At 42.1% G+C, this 22,211-nt stretch overlaps 1 protein-coding gene across 2 annotated transcripts; it reads left to right on the forward strand.

The window, feature by feature from the left end:
• The first annotated feature begins 2,535 nt into the window (after positions 1-2,535).
• LOC145094770 (translocase of chloroplast 34, chloroplastic-like) lies at positions 2,536-4,938 on the forward strand. 2 transcript variants are annotated; one of them, XM_079032823.1, is made up of 8 exons: positions 2,536-2,660; positions 3,094-3,197; positions 3,316-3,423; positions 3,510-3,634; positions 3,784-4,048; positions 4,304-4,372; positions 4,454-4,615; positions 4,711-4,938. In XM_079032823.1, exons 2-8 carry the CDS (start codon positions 3,099-3,101, stop codon positions 4,786-4,788), a joined length of 906 nt encoding a protein of 301 aa, XP_078888949.1. In that variant the 5' UTR covers positions 2,536-2,660; positions 3,094-3,098; the 3' UTR covers positions 4,789-4,938. The 2 variants fall into 2 exon arrangements, with proteins under 2 accessions (XP_078888949.1, XP_078888953.1); XM_079032827.1 differs by having other exon boundaries at positions 2,571-2,660; positions 3,091-3,197.
• The last annotated feature ends 17,273 nt before the right edge of the window (positions 4,939-22,211 follow it).

Genomic DNA, 22,211 nt, shown 5'->3' on the forward strand with positions numbered 1-22,211 from the left:
GGTTTCTCCAGGGATAAAATCGAAAAAGTTGAAATTTTGTCTTAACATATCCTGATGACTCTCTTTCATGTTTCAACTCCCTCGTAGACCTTAAAATCAATTAAAAAGCACAACTAAGACCCAAAATCAAACTTAAAAGTCAAACCCTTTGATTATAGACCTCAAAAGTCAACCTTAAAGGTCAAATTTAAAAAATTAAACTCAAAAGTCAAACTTGAGAAGACAAACTTGAAAGTCAAACCGAAAAACTAAATTTGAAAATTTAAAAGTTAAACGAAAAAGTCAAAGTTTAAAATCAAAGGTCAAACTTGGAAGTCAAAGTCAAAATTTAAGGTCAAAAGTTAAAAAAAATTAAAATATGAACTGATTTAGTTAAAATCCGATTTACTGTCGTATAAAGAGTTTACTGCCAAAAGGGGTTTGCGGCCGTAAACTTCAATTTTTCGATTAATATTTTTCAGTTCAATTGTTAGCAAAAATTCACGAGATTAATTTAATTTATTGCTGAAAAATAGTTTACTGCCGGAAATCGTTTGCGGCCGTGAACTCAGTGTTTACGACCGTAAGCTTGATGATTTTTCGTTTCAAAAACTTTAACAGTAATTCAAGAAATTAATTTATTTTACTTTCAATTATTCAATGTGGTTAAAATACGGTCTTCAAGATTAACCAACTTGTACCAAAATAGGGTTTACGACCCAAGAATCTAGACTTCACGGTTGATGAATTTGACTGGTTTGCGGCCATGAACTCAGTGTTTACGGCCGTAAGCTTGGACCGGAAACACCAATTATTCAGATTCCAGACGAAACAATAAAACCTTTTGACTGATACAACGAGGCTCTGATACCAATTGTAACTCCCTAATTTGTCTGTGTATCAATCAGATCCGTTTGATGGTGCGGAATCCCAATCAAACGGATGATGTCAGATCAAATAGAAGAGAAGGAGAAGAAGAATAATAATATGAATCTCAATGTATTAATGAATAGAATGATGATCCAGATACAAGAGATTCACACACACACACAATAGTTCTTCTCTCTCTCTGGCCGTAAACTCTCTTCGTGTTCATCAATCTCTACTCCTCACCCTAACACCCATATTTATAGTTGGAGAATATGGTTTGGATAACATGGGTCGTAAATGGGTTTACGGTCGTAAGGTATTTACGACCGTAAACTCAACCGTAAACATGACCGTAAACTCCAAAAATATTACAAAAAAATACAATTGCCCAGAAAAGTAAAGTATAAACCATATTTTAACCCAACAATCTGGTACTCTGTTTCTTGATTTGGATTTTTTTTTGGTGTTTTAGGTTCTAGAGCTTCTTGGTAGATCGATTGATATTTAGTCTTCATGTAAATCTTTTATCATGATAATTTCTGGTGAATATCATAACCAAGAATAAGCACATTTTCGTTTTTACATTTTGCTTTTTGAACTAAAAGAAATAGTGACTGAGATGATGCAATTTATAGGGTATGAAACTTTCATTAGTTGGGTACGACTATGTTACATGATGTAAATCACAAAAGATGGCAGAATCAGGGTACAACTATGTTACATTCTCATCTTTTTATAGCATCGTACTTTGTAAAATGGCATCATTTTGAGGATTTTTGAACATTGAGTGGATTTTTTTTAAATATTCTTTTATAACATTCTACTTTTTTGAAAACCGTCATTTATAGCATTTAGCATTTTAAAATGGTTTTTTTAACGATTTCGAATTTGGACTAGACAGTAAATAAAAAATATATATAAAAAATATATACTTATATGGCATTCTACTTTTCAGAAACTTTAAGTTATGTACCGGAAAAAAATAATAAATATTATACGGTATATGCTTGTTTTTTTGTTATGTGTGCTTTTGTGTAACAAGCTCTTTATAACACCATAAGTTTTTTTTTTTTTTTTGTTTTTTTTCTACTTTATCATGTTGCCTTACCTAACATGTGTGAACTATTCTTACTGTCATTTTATTTTATGTCATTTTACATTCATTGTTTTTCCTTAGAGGTGCTTATGATTTTTTGACTTGTAACTTATTTAGTGAAATAAAGAGTTTTTAATAAATAAGAGGTATGTTATTTACACTTTTTGATTTATTAGAACTTATCAACGGTTATAAGTTGTTTTTTATCCAAACATTTTTTTGACTTATACCGGTAAACCGATAATAAGTCAAAAAGCTCATTTTTAAGCTTTACCAAACACCCCCTTAATATCATTCTACTTTCATTAAATTACATTAAATTACATGATAATGTCAACCAAAAAACAATCTTCCTAACCGAAGATTTTTCCTTAATAATGTCATTTTATTTGATTTGATTTGTCGTTACTGAGTTTAAATTATCAAAAGTGTATTTCTTTCTTAACCATGATTTCCATAAGTATTAACCTACGAAATCATATAAATCAAATGAATAAATCCTCTTTTATAAATGAACTCGTTTATGTTATTCGATTCGGATGCAATTTTTATCTTCTACCCGCCCCAATTTAGTGTATTTCCGGATATACCCTTTCGCAGGGTTCATAATACTCGAAGCTTTTATCTATTGGGTAGCTCAATTCTGAAAAAGGTTATCCATCGGAGCTCTATCGGTTCACGCAGGCATCACCGCCACCTCTCTCTCCAGTCGCCGGCAAGACTCACCTTCCCCTCCTTTCACATTTTCCTTGGATACTTATCTCTCACGCTTTCAAATTTCTTCTGTGAAATTCACAATATATAATCATTGTAAATTTACAGATGAGCATGAAGTAATAACTGAATTTTGGTGGAAATTTCTATATGCTCGGTGTGATTTTTTTTACTTGTTTGGATTATTGAAATGATAAATGTGGAAAGCTAGATTAGGTTTGTTTTGATCATACACTTGATTCGACAGGGCTTGTGTTCGAAGTTTGGTTAATCTTTGGGGTTCAATAAACTCTGAGCTACAATTGTTAAATAGTAATAGAATCTCACAAAACCGAATGTAATTTAGTGTCGCTTTTGAATTTTACTGCTTTTGGGTTGAGGGTTTATGCGTAATTGATTTGCATAGTTGTTTAATTACGTTTTTCTTACAGCAGCTTCCATGGCGTCTCAGTTTATCCGTGAATGGAGTGGGATTCAGCAATTCCCTCCCGCCACCCAGGACAAGTTGCTACAACTGTTGGGAAAACTAAAGGAGAAGGTCTAACTCTTTCCCTAATTCCCTTCATGTATATACTCACTACACTCACATTAAAAGCAATATTATTACAAATTAACTTTACCAATTTTCTTATCTAATTCCTGTTCATATGTTACAGAAAAGGGACAGGTTAACGATTCTTGTAATGGGGAAAGGTGGAGTTGGAAAGTCTTCAACTGTGAACTCTATCATTGGTGAAAGAGCAGTTACTGTTAGTGCTTTTCAGGTACTTTTTTAAGTTTCTCAAGATATTTTTAGACCTAAACTTTATTGTACATGTTGAATTGCTTATAGAACAACATGAATTTTTAGTCAGAAGCATTGAGGCCTACAATGGTGTCAAGAGAGAGGTCAGGGTTTACACTGAACATCATTGACACACCAGGCATTGTTGAAGGAGGATATGTTAATGATCAAGCTCTTGAAATCATCAAAAGGTTATCTTTACTTTCCATGGTTTTTAATACATATGAAAGAAAGCTTTTGTCTAGAAAGATTTATACTAATGGAAACTTCAAAGTTCAAATATTTGACATTTATACATGATTATGATGCACTGTTTTCTTTTCTATGGTTGTTTGAGCAGGTTTCTTTTGAACAAGACAATAGATGTTTTGCTCTATGTGGATCGATTAGATGCATATAGAGTTGATACATTAGATGGACAAATTGTGAAAGCTATAAGCAATAGTTTTGGTCAACAAATATGGAGAAAAGCAATTGTAGTTCTCACACATGCTCAATTATCACCTCCAGATTGTCTTTCTTATGATGAATTTTTAGCAAAAAGATCTGAAGCTCTTCTCAAGGTTGTGTATCGTGGTGCTAGGTTCAGAAAACTAGATATCGAGGTTCGTCTTTTCTTCAAAATTACCATTTTACCCTTACCCATGCCAACATATTTTCTGCAGTACTTTATCACCTTTTCAGGTGGGTTGAAAGATTGCAATTTTTGTTCTAATTTGGCCCTTTGCTTTGACTGTGTGAAGTGTAAACTGTTTGTCTTGATAAAATGACCATTTTACCCCTGTTATATATTTCGGTTAATGATAATGTAAATTAATAATAATTACTAACTTTTACTCTGTTCTTGTTGCTGTTTATAGAACTTTCCTATTCCTATTGGTTTGGTTGAAAACAGTAGCAGATGCAACAAAAATGAGAAAGATGAAAAGGTTATAGTAGTCATTTTAATATTTATTTCTTTTTAACTTTTTATTCTTGACAATTAATTAATGCATCTTAATTTTGTTTAGATTCTTCCAAATGGGAGTGCATGGATTCCAAGCATAGTGGAAACAATCACAGAAGTCAGTTTGACCGAAAGCAAAAGCATTTTGGTTGACCAGAAGTTAATTGATGGGCCTAATCCAAATGAAAGAGGGAAACTATTCATTCCTTTCATCATAGCATTTCAAGTAAGTATGAAGGGTAAAATAGTCATTTACTAGCAAATCATTTGAATTGATTTCTAACTTGATCATTCTGTGTCCTCAATTGTGTGTAATGACAGTACTTTTTTGTTGTGAAACCGCTTCAAAGATCAATCAAGAATGATATTGCGAAAGAGTTAAAGCCTTTATGGGCATGAGGAACAAAGAAGGAAGATTTATGGTAATTAGTTTTTGGAATTTAATTTGAGAGAACAATTTTTGTTTAATTCTAAAAGTTACAATTTCTTGAAATTGAATTGATGTTTGGTATTGATATCACAATGTAGAGGAAAGTGTGTTGTTTTGGAGGGGTTGGGTTTTAATTTTTTTTTAGTTATCAATTTAGAAAATGATTATAATTTATGAGAAAGGAAAACAATATATTAGAACGATGGCAAACATCACTATGAAGTGCATAAATTAATCATCACTATGCAATCAAGTCCATGCGTGTTAATTAGTTAATATGGTCACTTTTTGTTATTCGATCATATTCTTGCATAACATGAACTTATGAGTTTTCGATGTTTTGATAAATTTTAGTTGGAGAACTTTTTTTTTCGTATTGTTAAGAAAGAAACAAAATAAATATTTCTAAAAAAGAGAGAATGCTATAAAAATCTTTAAGTTTGACAAGAATTTGCATTTTTACTTGAAACTTGTAGACTTTTTTTTTTCATTTGTGGCATTTTATAAGTTTGACACACGGGGATCTCTGGTTGACATGGCCATGACGTGGAATGTCATTTTTGTATGGTTTCTTTAACTGAAAATATTAAGCCCTTTGGAAATAGGTTGTCGGGATTCGAAATATATCACCACACATAACTAATGGGTCGTACATAATTTCACACAAAACACAAATAGAAAGGGACATACACCAGAAGATGTCTAAGTTTTACGATTTCTACAAGGTGGCAACTCAAAAAAAATAGCCAAAATATTTTTAATGCGGCGCTCTATGAATACTGTTTGAAAAGTAACATGTTGATATTTAATCAGGAAGGGTTTGATGGGTGAAGGCAGAACTAAAAGTGGTTACACCAACTAGGAAGCTGTTTTTTTTTTTTAGATCTGCGCAACTTTTGTCTGCATCGTGCAAATATATGCCCTTGCAGAGTGTTTGTTTTTTAAAAGTGTGCAGATCAAAAAACATCTGCACGAGATCTTCTGTAACACCATAAAGTTTAAAACCAATTTTTCATTTCAAAACACAAATAAAATATGTCACATTTCCTCAAAATCACTAGTAACAAATTATCAACACATTTTTATTTTAAATTGTTTATCACAAATCCAGGATCCTCCAAACATAACTCTTTCTTTCGTGTGTACAATCGAGTCGGCGCCTTCCTGATATCATGAAAAGTACCTGAAACACATATCACATAACACGGTAAGCATAAGCTTAGTAAGTTCCCCAAAATACAACACACATCTCAGTAGCTTCTCATGGCTATACTCAGATAAGACCCTCCGGTCAATGTATCTCAGTGGGACCCTCTGTTCCCATAACTTTGCTGGACCCTCCGGCCCTAACTCAGGATTCAGGAAGCTCATAATAATAATACTCAGCATAAATCATAAAGACATAATGCAGAATATCACAATACACAGATAAGCAAATAAGACATCTCAGTCGCACAAAGATACCACACATGGTAAGTATAGTGAGAAGACTCACCTCGAAAGCTAACAAGTAATAATCTCGCACACGGAAATCTCGAACTAGCCTCCGTCTATCACATAGGATAAATATCTCTAATTAATACTCTATTCTCACTCAATACCAAAAGGTTGTCCTCTCTTTCTCTTTCTAACTCTTGGATTGGGTAAAAGACTATTTTAGCCCTCCATGGTCTCCTTTACTCATGTAAGACCAAACCCTAAAGTCAACATAAGTCAAACTCGAGTCAACAGTCCATGTTTGACCCGACTCGCCGAGTGCATCTATGTGACTCGTCGAGTCTCCTTGTTTCTTCTGGAATATCATGAAAATCTACCTGGACTTGTCGAGTTGTCTCGCCAACTCGTCGAGTCACCCATGTCCAGACTCATCGGGAAAAAACCCCAGCCGACTCGCCGAGTCAGCTCATGGACTCGGCGAGTCCCTTCAATCTGATTTCTCATTCAAACGATTCAAAGCAGCTCTACTACTCCAAACACTAGATCTAGCATCCCAAGACTCCATTGTCACGTAAAGCTTCAATCTGTATGTTCATGCATGGTAGTTTTGCTCCAACATACGAAAACATGCTCTCACAATGTGTTAAGCACAATATCCTTCATATGAGTAAATAAAGTTGGGACATTTGGACTCTAAGGACCTCACAAGGTCCATATCTGGGGTCTAAACCTCAAGACAACTCTATAATCTCGAAATCCCAAATAAAGGTGGCACAAACCCTAACCTTCCAAAATCAAGAGATTTAACCATAAGAATGATAAAGGTATGAACTTTTCACCTTTTACAAAAGCTCTTGGATGACAAGCAATAGATCTAACAGTCTCTTCTCGTTCCTTGCTTGAATTCCTTCTCTTTCCCTCCAAAGATGCACCAAAATACTCAATATAAGCTCCACATTCTCTCTCTTAGCTCAAAAAGGCGACTAGGGTTTCTCTCAGTGAAGTTGGGCGACTCATGAGCCGCAAATGGGGCTATAAGTTCCCTTATAGGCCCCAAACTCGGAGATTTAGGGTTTCACTACACAGCACCTACTCGGCGAGTCGGCTCTCCGACTCATCGAGTCCGCTCATTAAACCTAAGCAGTCAACTTGACTCTACTCGACAAGTTGGACTCACAACTCGTCGAGTCACTCAATAAACCCCACAATAAACTCACCATTAATATACCTATGATTTCGGATGTTACAATTCTCCCCCACTTGAATTAGATTTCGCCCTTAAAATCGCTCCTTAGCGACACATAGATCAAACCCAATAACCCACGAAACACCACCGAAAGGATCTCATACCACACAACTATCTTCCTCCAAGGTCATTTGAACCCAAACAGGAGCTCCCAATCCCGAATAAGCACAGACTCCTCTGTCGCTATGATACCTGATCGGACTTTCCAGGACCTGGAAAACTCTAGTGGTCTATCTCCCTGTCAGACTGCCCCCGCACGATATCACCATGCTTATCCCTCCTAGAATAACAGACCCAGATAACTCACTACCCCTCTGATTCTCTTGCTGCGACTGACAGAATCGAGTCACTGGTCAATAATTGGCTACCCATCACTCATACCAGATATACTAATCAATCCAGTCCATACTCCAAAGGAACGAAAGGGGTCACATTCCACCAGGGACTCATCTACTGAACTGCTATCAGAACCCATCTGAACAATGAACTCTCAACACCCTGTCCTCAGACACAAGAAAATGATTATGCTCGCTCGGAAGTATCCTATGATATCTATAATCATAAGCCCTAGCTTCCTTTCAAATATTTCATTCAAAACTTGAGCACCAGGTCAACTCCCGTCCCAATAGGTGAACCCTCAAAGGTTACCCGAAGCATACCCAAAACATCTCACTAGCTTCCTTCTCACAATAGCTATCTCGGACCACTCTGTCAAACGGGTTACGAAGTCCACTTTACCCCAAGCGAATACTAAAATCCCAACTGAAATCGTCTCATCCTCAACCTCTGTCGTCTGCTACTCGTTAGTTCCATGCATCTCTCGGTCTTTCCCATACCAACAAACTGACCCACTCAGATCTAAGATGTCAGGTGACAAACAATACCCCTCCAAAATGAGACCCATCTCTAAATCCGGAATCTCATTTCGCCTACTCAATACACCGTTAGAGTCAAACTCAAACTCGAGAGTCTGATCCGACACAGAATTGGAACCACTCGTCCCAATGAAGCACTCAACCCATGACCCATAACCCGCTATCCACACATACATCACTTCTCCAATTCCTTCAAATTATGATAACCACGCCTTAACTCAACCCATAACGATTCCCGACCAATATGGAGACCCTAGTCTCGCCCTTGGTCCGACCACTAAGTTCCCGAAAACTCAAATAATAAGGCTACCCAAGCCTAAAAACTCTTATGCGTCATGCTCTGACTAGCGAATAAGACGACTCCCCGTAGTATCATAACATTCCCTCTTATTAACCCGAGAAGGCTCCCCGCAGGCCTACGTCACTCTCTCACTGACTCATGAATACTACTGCTCCCCGCAGTATCACAACACTCTCTCGCTGACCAGTGAATACTACGGCTCCCTGAAAGTATCACAACACTCTTTCGTTGACTGGTGAATACTACGACTCCCTACAGTATTACAACACTTTCTCACTGACTGGTGAATACTATGGCTCCCTGCAATATCACAACACTCTCTCGCTGACTCACCATGGGCTCACTCCATGGTTTTCGCTAATAATCCAAAGTGATTACTCTCACTCAGATCCACTCACCCTCTTATCACCCCATAATCTCATTCTAGAGTCATCACCCCCACCGAGTTCACTATCGAATACTCCATGGTCTAACATAGATAGGTACACACACCACCTGGGTTAAGAATCACAACTCCTTACGACAACCATCGTGACCAAACATTTTTCTCGCTACAATTTACACTCTTGGATATTCCCGTTTGATGACATTAGTTGAAGGGCTCCCGCTGGAACCATAGTCATTTGATTCTCCTCTTGCCATCTCATAACTCAAGTCTCAAAATGATCGAAAATTCAGGGCATCATACTCGAATACCTCGGTACACTATCACAGAACCTCACGATGTCTTGCCTCAACAATTGACCTCCTACTTACGGCACCATACTCAGATACCACAATGCATCCTTCCAGAATCTTACAGCAGATCTTCCTCTCACACCACTCGTAACTTCTAAATATTCCAACTCTCAATTTGAAATACAGAGGAATCGTCAATGACTCATAACATTTTGACGAAAATCTGAGACTCCCTCCTCTATTGCTCAAAATCCATGCAAGAATACTCATACCGATCCTGAAGTTAGTTGCCCAATCAACTTCTTCCCTTTCCAAAGTGCATATAACGACCCATACATTGAGCCCGAAGTTCTCAACCACCAAAACTATCCTTTCGAGCCAACTACCTTGAATTTACCATTACAACCTTGAAGAATTTCTAACCACCACAAGGTATCTGACCAACGGCCACCTGCCGTGGAGACACTCATCATTTCCTGAACACGTATAACATGCATTATCTCGCCCTGCTTCTCACCTTGACCACCAATAAATGTTGGTCTCATGTATTCGTACCGTAGGTCCCTATATCTAGTTCTCTAACCACCCTTGAACAAATCTATGATCCTTTCAATAAAATACCCGGATCTCCCCCACTCAGGGTTCAAACCATCATCAACAACCTACTCCATAGACTGTTTCACCAAGTATATCACACTTGACTCTTGAAACGAACCACACAATCATTCAATGATCTTCCCGATGGAAACCAAGCAACTACAAATATCCCGCATCTCAAACAAAACCTCAGAATCCTCTCAACGTGACTGCCTCTTGTCATCTAGAATGCCTCAGACCAACACACCGTCGGATACTGTAACACCGTGAATTTTCAAAATAATATTTCGCAAATATAAAAACATTTCTCATTTAATTTCATAAAACATTAAGTTTAAAATTCCAATCCATATCATACAAATCCCAAGATCACATAAATATATCAAAAGTCCACTGCGTGTGTACAGATCAAGCCGGCGCCTTCCCACGGTCATCGCTAGTACCTGAAACAACAACACTAACACTGTAAGCACGAAGCTTAGTGAGTTCCCCAAAATACCACACATAAAACACATATTAGCCACTCGAGGCTATAACTCTATGGGTCCGTGCACCCAACTCTGTGAACCCTCAGGTTCTAACTCTAGGAACCTTCCGGTTCCAACTCTATAAACATGCACAGCATATATCACATAGAAATAATGCAGTACAACATATAACATACATAACATGCAAATACTCTATCACATAACTCTGGTTACCTACTCAAGGTAAAGTATAGTGAGAAGACTCACCTCGCGTATCTCGATATCTCACGAATCCTGGAAATCCCTCATGCTCGATCCTCCGAGCTCTAATCCTCCTATAACATCATATGTCTCTAATTAACACTTTTTATCTCTAAGGCTGACTATCCCTAAAAAGTCAACACAGGTCAACTCTGGTCAACGGTCAACGGTCAACGGTCAACTTTGACCGGACTCGGCGAGTGCACAACGGCAACTCGGCGAGTCTAGACGTTTTCACCAACTCTCTAGGATTCCCTTCTTACACGTCGAGTACTCCCCCTGACTCAACGAGTTCCACCTGGAAGAATCGCGGGGCCACCCCGACTCAACTCGCCGAGTCTCAAGAACAACTCGGCGAGTCCCAGTCCGACTCAGTCCACCTGCCAACCCTCTCTAACTCACCCTGACTCACTGAGTCAACCTATGACTCGACTGGACCACTCACTAAGCGAACTCAAGGAAATCTTCAAGCTACTCGCCGAGTCTGTTCGTCGGACTCGGCGAGTCCATGCCATGCAACCACTCCAACTTGCTCCCAAGGTCAGATCTGCTCCAACAATTCATAGATCTGGCCTTCCTAGACTGATTCATCACGTAAAGCCCCTAACTTGGTGTCCATAACACACCCCATGGCTCATAAATAGCAATTTGACCTAAGGCATAAGGATTCCAATCCAAAACCTCCATTGATTCCCAAAAAGCTTGGGCAAAGGGACACTCTGGACCTCCAAGGGTCCAGATCTATGGTCTAAATCGCTTAAGGGACCAAGGGAGCACTAGATCTAGCCACAAAAGGGTTCAATAAACCCTAAATCAATGTAAACATCAACATAGAAGAGGATAGCTCGAAGGTATTACCACAATAGTGATGCTCTGGACTCCAAACTCTCAGAAGATGGCTCCTCTTGCTTTCCCCTTAGCTGATTTTCCCTTTCCATGCAAAATGACACCCCAAGATCACTAATGGCCTCCTACTTTGCTCCAAACGCTCACACTCGATTAGGGTTTCACTCAAGGGACTGGTGAGCACAAATGACGGCCATAAGGCCCTTTAAATAGGTCCCAAACCCGAGAAATTAGGGTTTCATTAAACAGCGCGGACTCGCCGAGTCCATATCCTGGACTCGCCGAGTCCAGGCAAATCCCGCGTCCAGAATCGCGATCCTACTCGGCGAGTCTGAGCTCCAACTCGCCGAGTCCCCTCTCAAAACACCAAAATCATAAACATAAAAGATACCTGGAAATCCGGGCTGTTACAACTCTCCCCCACTAGAACTAGACTTCGCCCTCGAAATCTCGCTCTGAAAATAGCTCTGGATGCTGCTCCCGCATCTTGCGCTCCGGCTCCCAGGTCATCTCCGATCCCTTCCGGTGTTGCCACTGAACCAACACCAGAGGTACCTCCTTGTTCCTCAGAACCTTGATCTTCCGATCTCTGATGGCCACTGGTCTCTCGGCATAATTCAGGCTCGCATCCACCTGAATATCCTCTAATGGAACCACTGCCGACTCATCGGCTATACACTTCCTCAATTGCGACACATGAAAAGTGTCGTGGATCTACCCTAACTCTGCTGGCAACTCCAAACGATAGGCTACCCGGCCTACCCTCGCAATCACACGAAATGGCCCAATATACCGGGGCCCCAACTTGCCCCTCTTCCTGAATCGAATCACTCCTTTCCAAGGAGAGACCTTCAGGAGAACAAAGTCGCCGACCTGAAACTCAAGCTTGGACCGGCGTCTGTCTGCATAACTCTTCTGTCGGCTCTAGGCGGTCAATAACCTCTGTCTGACCTGCTGAATCTGCTCTGTCGTCTGAAGCACGATCTCTGTACTGCCCATCACTCTCTGCCCAACCTCTCCCCAACAAATGGGGGTCCGACACCTCCTACCATACAACAGCTCAAAGGGTGGCATACCAATGCTCGAATGATGGCTGTTGTTGTTGGAAAACTCTGCCAAGGGTAAATACGCATCCCAGCTACCCCCGAAATCCAACACACATGCTCGAAGCATGTCCTCAAGCGTCTGAATCGTCCGCTCACTCTAACCGTCTGTCTGGGGATGATATGCGGTACTAAAATGCAATCTAGTACCCAACTCCTCATGAAATTTCTTCCAGAATCTGGAAGTGAAACGCACATCACGGTCCGAAACAATCGAGATCGGCACCCCATGCGGAGATATCACTTCTCTCACATATACCTCCGCCAACTTCTCCGCTGAAGAACTCTCACTGATGGCAAGGAAGTGAGCGCTCTTCGTCAATCTATCCACAATCACCCAAATTGCATCAACTCCTATGGCAGTCCTCGGCAATTTGGTGATGAAATCCATAGTGATCTGTTCCCACTTCCACTCGGGAACCTCCAATGGCTGCAACTTGCCATGCGGTCTCTGGTGCTCGGCCTTAACCCTGCGGCAGGTCAAGCACCTCTCGACAAACCAGGCGACGTCCCTCTTCATAAAGGGCCACCAACACTCTTTCCTCAAATCCAAATACATCTTCGTAGCCCCGGGATGGATCGAAAATTTCGATCGATGCGCTTCCTCCATCAAAGTAGTACGCGTACCGCCCACAAACGGTACCCAAATCCGACCCTGAAAAGTCATAAGCCCTCGACCATCCGTAACGAACTCTAAAACCAAACCAACGACCCGTTCCCTCTTCTGCATCTCCGGTTGCACAGCCTCGGCCTGTGCCCCACGAATGGAATCCAATACCGGAGCTATCACGGTCAATCTCAAACATACATTTTGCAGTGGAGTGCTCTCCGCCCTACGGCTCAACGCATCGGCTACCACATTGGCCTTGCCCGGGTGGTACAGGATCTCACAATCATAATCCTTGACCACATACCACCTCCTCTGCCGCATATTTAGGTTGGGCTGATCCATCGAGTATTTCAAACTCTTATGGTCCGTGTATATCGTACACCGAACCCCATACAAGTAGTGACGCCAAATCTTGAGGGCGAACACTATTGCCCCCAACTCTAGATCATGCGTGGGATATCTCGTCTCATGAGGCTTCAGCTGTCTCGATGCATATGCTATCACATTCCCTCTCTGCATCAGCACCGCACCCAGCCCCAAAATCGATGCATCACAATATACTACAAAATCCTCCATCCCTTCCGGGAGAGCTAATACCGGGGCTTCGCACAACCTTTGGCGAAGTGTCTCAAAGGAGGTCTGCTGCTCGGGACCCCATGAGAATGCAACACCCTTTCGGGTCAATCTGGTGAGTGGCACTGCGATCTTGGAGAAATCCTTGATAAATCTCCGATAATACCCTGCCAACCCAAGGAAACTCCTGATCTCAGAGGGTGACTTTGGCACCTCCCAACTCATCACCGCCTCAACCTTGGCCGGATCGACCAATATCCCTTCCTGATTAACAAGATGTCCAAGGAACTGGACCTCCCGCAACCAGAAATCACACTTGGAGAACTTTGCATAAAGCTTCTCCGATCTCAAAACCCCAAGGACCTCCCTCAAATGCTCCTCATGCTGCTCTCTAGATCTCGAATATACCAGAATATCATCGATAAATACAATCACCGACCGATCCAACATCGGCCTGCATACCCTGTTCATGAGATCCATGAACACAGCCGGGGCATTGGTGAGCCCAAAAGGCATCACCACAAACTCATAATGCCCATATCGCGTCCTGAACGCTGTCTTCTGGACGTCCTCATCCCGCACTCTCACCTGATGATATCCCGACCTCAAATCGATCTTGGAGAACCAAGATGCTCCCTGCAACTGATCAAATAAATCGTCGATCCTCGGTAACGGGTAAAGGTTCTTGACCGTCATCTTGTTCAACTCCCGGTAGTTAATGCACATCCGGTGTGAACCATCCTTCTTCTTGACGAACAGAATAGGTGCTCCCCACGGCGAGCTGCTCGGCCGAATAAATCCCTTCCCTAGCAACTCCTAAAGCTGCGAGGATAACTCTTGCATCTCTGGAGGTGCAAGACGATAAGGCACCTTAGTGATAGGCGCGGCCCCCGGAACCAAATCAATACCAAACTCCACTTGCCTCACAGGAGGCACACCTGGCAACTCCTCGAGAAAAACATCTGGAAACTCACGCACCACCGGTACCTCCTCAACTGAACTCGGTCTCTCGGAAGTCACTCGCGTATCCATCACATACGCCACAAAACCCTTACATCCCTGTTGTAGACACTGCCTCACCCTAGCGGCCGAACAAAAAGCTGATCCTGAACGTGTACCATCGCCGTACACTGAAAGAACTCCTCCACTAGGGTTTCGTATGGTCACCAGCTGACGCTCACAATCGATAACCGCGCCGAATCGGCTCAACCAGTCCATGCCCACAATGACACAAACATCACCCATCACAATAGGAATCAGATCAATCGGAAACTCAACCCCGAAAATCTCTAACACACATCCCCGGAGAACCTCCGTGGCACAAATCACTCTATCATCAGCTATGGAAACACTCAGAGGCCGACTCAATGCCTCACGACTAACACTGATATGCTGACTAAAGGCCAAAGATACAAAAGACCGACTCGCACCCGAGTCAAATAACACTAAAGCAGGTACAGAGTTCACAAGGAAAGTACCTACGCATAACATAATATAAGCATAATATCTCAACATCAAAATAAATACATGAAAGGAAACATACCAGCCACAACATCGGGCGCTGCAGTCAGCTGGAAGGCTCTCCCTCGAGCTCTCGGCGCCTCGGCCTTCACAGACCGACTCTCTGTAGCTCTGATGGCGGCAGGAGCAGATCCCTGAGATGCTCCGCGTAACTGCGGACACTCCGCCTTCCGGTGTCCTGTCTGGTTGCAGTGAAAACACACTGCAAACCCCTTGGGGCAGTCCTTGGCCATATGCCCCTCCTTGCCACATTTGTAGCAAGATCCCGCTCGGCAGACTCCATCATGACCCTTGCCGCACTTCCCGCAAGTGCGGCTCTTCTGGCTCCCTGGTTTGGGATCAGCGGGCTTGGCCCGCTTGGCTGTCGGCTGAGACTGTGTCGGTCGCCGATCCCTCCCCTGAGACTCCGCCTCCTCCCTGGCCTGAGTCTCAAGCTCAATCTCCCTCTTCCGGGCATTTGCCTGAAGCTCAGCAAATGTCCGGTACGAGGAGTTCGCAGCGAACTCCCGAATATCCCGCCTCAAAATGCTCAAGTAGCGGCTCATACGTGCCTGCTCAGTGGACACGTGCTCAGGGAAGAACATCGCCCTCTCATGGAACATCCTCGTGATCGCTGTAACTGACTCAGTACCCTGCTTGAGGGTCAGAAACTCCTGTGTCAAACGCTCCCTCTCCACCTGGGGAACGTACTCATCCCGGAACATGGTAGTGAACCTCTCCCAGGTCACCGCCGAAAGCTCAACAGGCGTATAATGCGCCGTCACAAACTTCCACCAGTCCTTCGCTCCCAAGCGAAGTTGGTTCAGCGCGAACTGAACCTTCAAATGCTCAGGAGACGAGCAAGTGAAGAAACACCCCTCAATATCAGATATCCACCTCATAGCTGCCACCGGATCCTGAGTCCCATCAAACTCTGGTGGTTTTGTGTTGCTAAACTCGCGGAACAGCAACGCATCACCACCTTGCGGCCTCGCAGCAGCAATCGCTACGGTAGCCGCTGCAGCAGCAGCCTCAGAAAGAGCAGCATAACGCTCATCAAACGTCTCAATCAGTGTGGTCTTTATAGACCCAAACATCTCCGGTATCTCTGCCCTGATGGCCGCAGCCACCTCCTCCTGGATGATCCGGCGGATCTCCTCCTCACTGGTACCACTGCTCTCGGGCATCAAACGTGTCCTCACCATGATCTACCTCTGAAATACAACATACGATAAATTAGAATCCACACGAGCATACTCACACTCGTCAACTCTTCCCTCCTTGATTCTTGGTATTCCATAGATTCTTACTTGGGCTGCACACCGCTCCGGTGCTTCCAGTAGTACGGGCCCAATACTATTGTCTGCACCGCACCAGAATACACTCCAAGTCCTCCTCTTCGGATCCCAAGTCTCAAGTACTCTATCATGCGTAGACCACTCTCTAATAGATCTCTCATAATCCCCTCGCTGCTACCTACTCACTCTCAAGCATTTCATAGCAGCTCACCTCTCCCTAGGCTAAGGCATCACAAATCAGGCCACTCTAGTCCTAATAGCAATACCTAGCCTACTCTAGCATGCAGATACATCATATCAATATCAATATCACATAATATAAAGGTATTTTGGGAAATCACTGTTCGGGCGTTGACTGATCGTACACACATCTCTTGCTCTGTGTTTTTCAAAAATCTTTTACTCTTTTTGAAAATACATCTCAAATCCTCAGTTTGAGTTCAAATACGCCCGAAGGTGTACTCGAATCCCTCAAACCAAGACTCTGATACCAACTTGTAACACCGTGAATTTTCAAAATAATTTTTCGCAAATATAAAAACATTTCTCATTTAATTTCATAAAACATTAAGTTTAAAATTCCAATCCGTATCATACAAATCCCAAGATCACATAAATATATCAAAAGTCCCCTGCGTGTGTACAGATCAAGCCGGCGCCTTCCCACGGTCATCGCTAGTACCCGAAACAACAACACTAACACTGTAAGCATGAAGCTTAGTGAGTTCCCCAAAATACCACACATAAAACACATATTAGCCACTCGAGGCTATAACTCTATGGGTCCGTGCACCCAACTCTGTGAACCCTCAGGTTCTAACTCAAGGAACCTTCCGGTTCCAACTCTGTAAACATGCACAGCATATATCACATAGAAATAATGCAGTACAACATATAACATACATAACATGCAAATACTCTGTCACATAACTCTGGTTACCTACTCAAGGTAAAGTATAGTGAGAAGACTCACCTCGCGTATCTCGATATCTCACGAATCCTGGAAATCCCTCGTGCTCGATCCCCCGAGCTCTAATCCTCCTATAACATCATATGTCTCTAATTAACACTTTTTATCTCTAAGGCTGACTATCCCTAAAAAGTCAACACAGGTCAACTCTGGTCAATGGTCAACGGTCAACGGTCAACTTTGACCGGACTCGGCGAGTGCACAAGGGCAACTCGGTGAGTCTAGACGTTTTCACCAACTCTCTAGGATTCCTTTCTTACACGTCGATTACTCCCCCTGACTCGACGAGTTCCACCTGGAAGAATCGCGGGGCCACCCCAACTCAACTCGCCGAGTCTCAAGAACAACTCGGCGAGTCCCAGTCCGACTCAGTCCACCTGCCAACCCTCTCTAACTCACCCTGACTCACTGAGTCAACCTATGACTCGACTGGACCACTCACTAAGCGAACTCAAGGAAATCTTCAAGCTACTCGCCGAGTCTGTTCGTCGGACTCGGCGAGTCCATGCCATGCAACCACTCCAACTTGCTCCCAAGGTCAGATCTGCTCCAACAATTCATAGATCTGGCCTTCCTAGACTGATTCATCACGTAAAGCCCCTAACTTGGTGTCCATAACACACCCCATGGCTCATAAATAGCAATTTGACCTAAGGCATAAGGATTCCAATCCAAAACCTCCATTGATTCCCAAAAAGCTTGGGCAAAGGGACACTCTGGACCTCCAAGGGTCCAGATCTATGGTCTAAATCGCTTAAGGGACCAAGGGAGCACTAGATCTAGCCACAAAAGGGTTCAATAAACCCTAAATCAATGTAAACATCAACATAGAAGAGGATAGCTCGAAGGTATTACCACAATAGTGATGCTCTGGACTCCAAACTCTCAGAAGATGGCTCCTCTTGCTTTCCCCTTAGCTGATTTTCCCTTTCCATGCAAAATGACACCCCAAGATCACTAATGGCCTCCTACTTTGCTCCAAACGCTCACACTCGATTAGGGTTTCACTCAAGGGACTGGTGAGCACAAATGACGGCCATAAGGCCCTTTAAATAGGTCCCAAACCCGAGAAATTAGGGTTTCATTAAACAGCGCGGACTCGCCGAGTCCAGGCAAATCCCGCGTCCAGAACCGCGATCCTACTCGGCGAGTCTGAGCTCCAACTCGCCGAGTCCCCTCTCAAAACACCAAAATCATAAACATAAAAGATACCTGGAAATCCGGGCTGTTACAGATACCCCGACTGTTCTGAAGCAGTCCTGACTCTCAATTTAGAATAATGCACTATCACACACCTCGTCTCTGATCCCTCGACCAGCCTCCCAACGTGGGAAATTATAAAAGAAAGAGACCTTACTCTCACAGTTGATACACAACATAGAAAATGAGGGCCACCACCCCGATGTACTCCTCTTGATCGCCTGGAACTGCTGCTAAAGCCATGCCTCACACACAAAGGTACCTTTCTAGTTCTCTTCCATCTTAGTCCCACTAATGACTCTCTCATGGTATGAAAATACCTCGCAACAAACATACTACCCAAATACTCTGGCAAAAATGTTGCAACCCTATGCTACCCCACGGGGTTTACCTCCAAACTCTGAAACCGGAAACTCGTTATCTCTTTTGCTTCTCCCAGAAAACGGGGGCAATGCAACTCTTGTCATAGAAGGTGACGTCTCATCTATCGGTCGATTACTCAACTTAGACCGCGATCCTCCAATAAACATCATCTCTACTCATCCCTGAGTCTTGTGACTCCAACTGGCATCTCACCAAAAAATCTCTCATAACTAACTTGATTTCCCTCTCAAGGTATGCTCCATTGAAACCCATTCGACAGGGCCCTCTGTCCCCACAACCTATCACATATAATCTCAGTCTAATCAATCACAATGGGATAACTGGTAAAACGAGAATCACTAACCGCCACGAACCATCGTACTTGAACCATGTGATCACCTCTCAATCTGCTATGAATCATAGTACTCGAACCATGTGATCACCTCTCAATCTACTATGAATCATGGTTCTCGAACCATGTGAATCACCTCTCAATCTGCTATGAATCATGGTACTCGAACCATGTGATCATCTCTCAATCTGCTACTTAGAATCTCTGGAATTCTCCCTGTTTCGAGTACGGGTCCTTTGCTTTCAGTAGTACGAGCCCATACTACCTGCCACATCTACCCATACTTTCTACACGGATTGTCCCACATTTCCTAAGTAGCTGTCCAATCTTCTCGATTACCAACCTCGTTAAACCTGGTCGCTCCCTAGCGAATACTCTCCTCTATCAGCGTACTCAACTGAATAGGGTCACCCCTAGGCTCTTCCTAGGTTCTCTCACTTCTCTGCCATCATTTGCTGAAAAACTCCTTATGAAGCCAGCCATCTACCTCCTGAATATCGTCATATTCACTTGGTAGCTGACTCCCATCATCAAGAGTTCCACAAAGCACAAACCAATGTAACTCATTTTGAAATAATAAACATGAATTATTTGAGTATTATGTGAATTAGGTGAATTTATGTGCTTTATACTTAATTATAAAAGTATAATAAATAAATGATAACAATAAGCGTCAAAATTAAAGAGCGATATAAACCCGATATCTATACATAAAGTTGTAGTGGTTGAAAAAAAATTACAAGTATATAAAGAACGCCGAAATCCGAGTTATAACGAAGAAGTTATGACCTGTCGAAGTTTTACGGCAAAACCGGCACGACACCGGGAAACGTAAATAGTGAATTTACGATAGAAGACTTTTCAGCCTTAACAATCTAAACAAAAGTTGTAGTATACGTTCAATCAAGGGCGTGCATAAAAATAACCCACAAATCTGACTTCATATGAGTAAGTTATGATTTTTCTAAGATTTGACTTAGTAGTGCATAGCCCAAAACTCGAATTTTAGATCAAGCGGTTTTTGGCCAACGCGACTTAAATGAGACTTGAATATCTCATTAATAGGAACTCAACGATAAAAATGCAGACGAAAACGGAGTTTGTATGAAGAAGTTACGAATTTTACACGGTCATTTAACTGTATAATCTCCTCCTACTGTTAAATTTAAGATCGGTCGATAATCAGCCGATGGAGTCAAAATGAAAGTTGTAGATTTTATTTTTACCTACGCGTGGATATAAAGAACGTAAAAAACGGAGCTTGTATGCGAAAGTTACGGATTTTAGAAGTCGGAAGTGTGTTGTGCGAAAATGGGTGACGTGGCACAATTCTGGCCATTGCTTTCTCCCCAAGGCTTGCCACCAGATGGTGACATGTGGCACCAAGATGAGCCATATTTCACCCTATAAATACAACCCCTTCCACCCTTATATTTTCACACCTTTCCCATTCTTTCTTCTCTCTACTCTCTCTCTCTAAACCTCCCACCCCCCCCCCCCCCTAAGCACTAGGGAACCCCCCCTAGCGCTAGAAGAAAGCCATGGAGCACTCGACGGCTCTGAGAAGAAGAGCTTTTTGGTTCGGAAACGCTGCTCCAGTGAAGCCCGGTTTTTAATAAAAATCCGTTGTAAGTGAGATACGTCTACCATACTTTAAATATAGCTTATATATAAATATAATATCATTATTATGAACCTATAAATAAGATTTATTAGTGATTCAAATTCGTTATACTAATTGATCTACTTACGGGAATGATGTCTAGGCTGTGATTTAGTGAGGTGTTTAAAGTGAGATTTTTAAACAGTATAATTCATATACCAAACGGACCCTACCTCCGATATAATCCTACCTGGTTGTTCCTTACTTTATAGATCATGAAGTAGACTCTGAGTTAATGACGAATCTAGACTAATAACTAGTCGCAATAAATATTAGACTAAAATCTAGTGGTAATAATACTAGGTTTCGTCGAAGGAAATCATATTGTTAAGAAGCGAAGCGCTGCTCGAATTTCGATTTGTCACTTTAACAAGTGAGTGCATAGTTACTTTCATCTTACACATAGATATGAAGTATTTTATATAAATTACGTGCTAAGTGTGCATATTGTCTGTATGCTTGCTATCTATGCTGGATGAACGATTTTTATACATGTTTTAAATGATTTAAACTGTATATGTATTTTATATCTACAAAATGTGTTGGGTAAAACATTGGTAGATGTAATAGACGATGTGTGATAACATGATGAGAGGCCTCGATGTTTTAAGATGATCCATTCATCTAGCGGAGTATAGATGACAACCACAGATAATTCTAGACAGTCTAGTGGAACGCTAGCAGGCTCGCAACCTGTAGGTGTTTATTTGAACTTAGTGTTCACCAGCAGTACTCCATCCCCCACATGGTTGCCTTATTTGACATAAATTGCTGAGGAACCCCCGAAGCAGTGTTGTCACCCCGATGAAATTCCTTAGACTAGGTCCCCTGTGTTAGATGTTTTAGGGACGTAAAGTGAGGATAACGAGAACGGATAATCGGGTTTGCTTGGCTTAATAAAGTTAATAAATTTATTTATTGTAGGTTGAAAACCCTATGTGCTCACCATGCTCCCAAGCCTGACCCACTCAGTTTCTTATATTACATGTAGTGGCACACGAGCATAGATATGATGTTGGGATGAGGGATTACAGATTATAGGCCTGTAAATA

The sequence above is a fragment of the Lactuca serriola genome, chromosome 1 (assembly GCF_051521515.1).
Source record: "Lactuca serriola cultivar US96UC23 chromosome 1, Lser_US96UC23_V15, whole genome shotgun sequence".
NCBI classification, from domain to species: Eukaryota; Viridiplantae; Streptophyta; class Magnoliopsida; order Asterales; family Asteraceae; genus Lactuca; species Lactuca serriola.